Source organism: Sander vitreus, chromosome 12 (assembly GCF_031162955.1).
Source record: "Sander vitreus isolate 19-12246 chromosome 12, sanVit1, whole genome shotgun sequence".
NCBI classification, from domain to species: Eukaryota; Metazoa; Chordata; class Actinopteri; order Perciformes; family Percidae; genus Sander; species Sander vitreus.
This window is the reverse complement of record NC_135866.1, coordinates 8,873,994-8,876,493: the sequence shown is the minus strand read 5'-3', so window position 1 is coordinate 8,876,493 and position 2,500 is coordinate 8,873,994. Positions and strand designations below refer to the sequence as shown.

At 39.0% G+C, this 2,500-nt stretch overlaps 1 protein-coding gene across 1 annotated transcript in view; it reads right to left on the bottom strand.

Annotated features, from left to right (window-relative positions):
- Positions 1-2,383, bottom strand: part of sirt6 (sirtuin 6) — a 4,321-nt gene extending 1,938 nt beyond the window's left edge. Inside the window, exons 1-3 of the mRNA XM_078264995.1 lie at positions 2,296-2,383; positions 932-1,027; positions 761-841 (exon numbers count right to left, since the gene is read on the bottom strand). Of these exons, the coding sequence (XP_078121121.1) occupies positions 761-841; positions 932-1,027; positions 2,296-2,351 (233 nt within the window). The 5' untranslated portion in view covers positions 2,352-2,383. The remainder of the gene's footprint in view (positions 1-760; positions 842-931; positions 1,028-2,295) is intronic.
- Between the last annotated feature and the right edge of the window lie 117 nt (positions 2,384-2,500).

The window sequence follows — 2,500 nt, the reverse complement described above, 5'->3', positions numbered from 1 at the left end:
GAAATGGGTTAAAATTCTTTTGCGAAAGAAGGAATATTCATTCATCCCAGATGGTGAGGAAAAGTCTTTGAGGATACCTTCAGAACAGCCATAAGTGTGGCAAAATGACCGTCGGGGTTTTTCAAAGATGGCTGGGTAATTATTTTTTTAGAGAAATGTATGCTTATCGCTGTGAATCAAATGTCATGGTAATACATGACCAGCACTGGTATGTGCTGATTTCAGTAACATGCACATCTAGCAAAGCCATCTCCATTGCTCACTGCAATATGTCATCATGAATAAAAAAGAGCATAAACACAGCAGCTCCACAGCAGTAGTCTCCTGTTCAGTAATGAGACTTACAAAAATTATTTATGATTTTTTCTTTTTTTTTTTTTTTAAAAACAGAAAATGACCTGGATGTAACTCCAGTTATACAAGTATGTGCATAAACACACTATGCATCAGTATTAATGCATCTATTATGAGCCACTGAGTACATCAAACATCCAGTTCACCCTGCTGCTTTGTAGACAGACAACAAAAGCTGTTTGTGGCTGAAGGATTGAATGGAAACATTGACAAACAAGAGGCAAATGGCAAAATTAAAGCACAATGAAACTGAGATGTCAAAGGAAATCAGGCTAGATAAGAGAATGTGCTGTGTGTTGTGGAGTTTCAAGACAGATGCTGAATAAAAAAAACAAAAAACAGCCAATAGTATAATATAATATAGGAAACAATAGAGCACAGAGTGCTGCAATTTTCTCTGTCTTACCTGCTGCTATCTTCTGCTTTGTTCAGGTCTCTGTCAGGAAGAGCATCCTCCCAATCCAGAATTGTGCTTATCAGCTTTCCTCTGTTTAAGTAAAATAATTCACAGTCAGACTAATAAATGAACCATGGTAACACATTGGTTGTTTCAAAATGCAGTGAAAGCATGTGTTACCTGCAGGCTCTGAGTCCTCTGGATCGTACAACATCACAGTAGCGCCCTGTCGGTTTCAGTCCCATTACACCAATCACTTTTTCTCTGACATACTGCCTAGAAAACCAAGACTCGTACAGATTACGTCTCCATCTGACCAGACCAGCTTTAGTTGAGTTACAGTTAAGAAGTAAAAGCTGCTTAAAAGCACCATACCAAGGTCCACCAAGGTTTTTTCGATTGCTAAACGACCGTGATCACAACTGAAGCCACATGTGCAAAACTCAAACCACAGTCTGCACTACCAACAGTCACCTGAGCTAAACAGTTCACATCTCCTGCAAAACTCATTCCAAGCAGCACAACTCTTCACACACGTCTCAAAACAGGCTCAGTGCAGCCAAACACTCAGAACAATCCTCACTGAGACAACACACACACACACACTGTCACTCAGAACACACTGAGAGTAAAAACACCAATACAGAACATACTAACTTTCTCATCTTTACAGTTTAAATAATTGAAGTAACTTTACACTAATCAATATTTGCTATAAGAAAAGAGTGAAATTATATTCTTTATTTTTATTTTCTACCAGTTTTTAGGTACCATATATATATATATATATATATAAATGTGAAGGAAAAAATGAACTAGGGTTTGGTCCGCACAAACTGCTGCTGTGCAGACTGTGGTTAGAGTTCCGCACATGTGACTCCAGTTGTGCCCACTGTCGTCTAGCAATTGAAAACAACTGTAATACACATGAATTCATACACAAAAACATGATAATATAAACTCAGTGGCCACTTTATTAGACAGACCCGGCAACCTTTGACACCTGACAGCTTTCTTTAAGAAATGGACTCAACACGATTCTGGAAATAGTCAACGTCATCATGTAGCTGCTGCAGACATACATTTAATGACTCCGTTGGATGAGATCTGAAAACTGTGCAGGTCACTGGAGTGAAATTAAGTCACGTTCCTGGAATCCTTTAATAAGTGCTCTGTAAAAAGGATGCATTATCCTGCTGGGAGTTTCCATTTGAAAAAGGTAGTGCAGCTGGTCAGCAACAAATAGGACCCACAGGTAAAGTTAAGGTGCCTCCCATGGCCAGAGCAAACACTTGACATACAAAGCACAAAGCAGGATGGCTCATGGATTTATATGTCCGGTCTGCATGCTTTACATATTGTGTTACAGCCACATGATTTGTTTTACCAAACAGGTGTATCAAATGTTACTTACAACCACATAGATTAACTTTGGGATGAAGTACAACAGAGGCATAAATGTATGTTTGCGGCAGCTACATGATGCCATTGAGTTATCAAAGAGTTTCAAGATCAAAATGTGGGTGTTTGGTGCTCACACATACCTGCCACACTTCTCACACTCCTCTACAAACATGTTTCCATGAAGCTCTGATAACATATCCCTGATAAAGAAAGAGGGAGAAAGATTACAAAGATGATATCCGCTTAGATAATTATCTCCAAAGTTAACGTCAGGACTCTTCAACCCAATCATTTCACAGTCCCTCTTAAATAAATATTCTCAGGCCTCATAGGCATCTCTGCCGT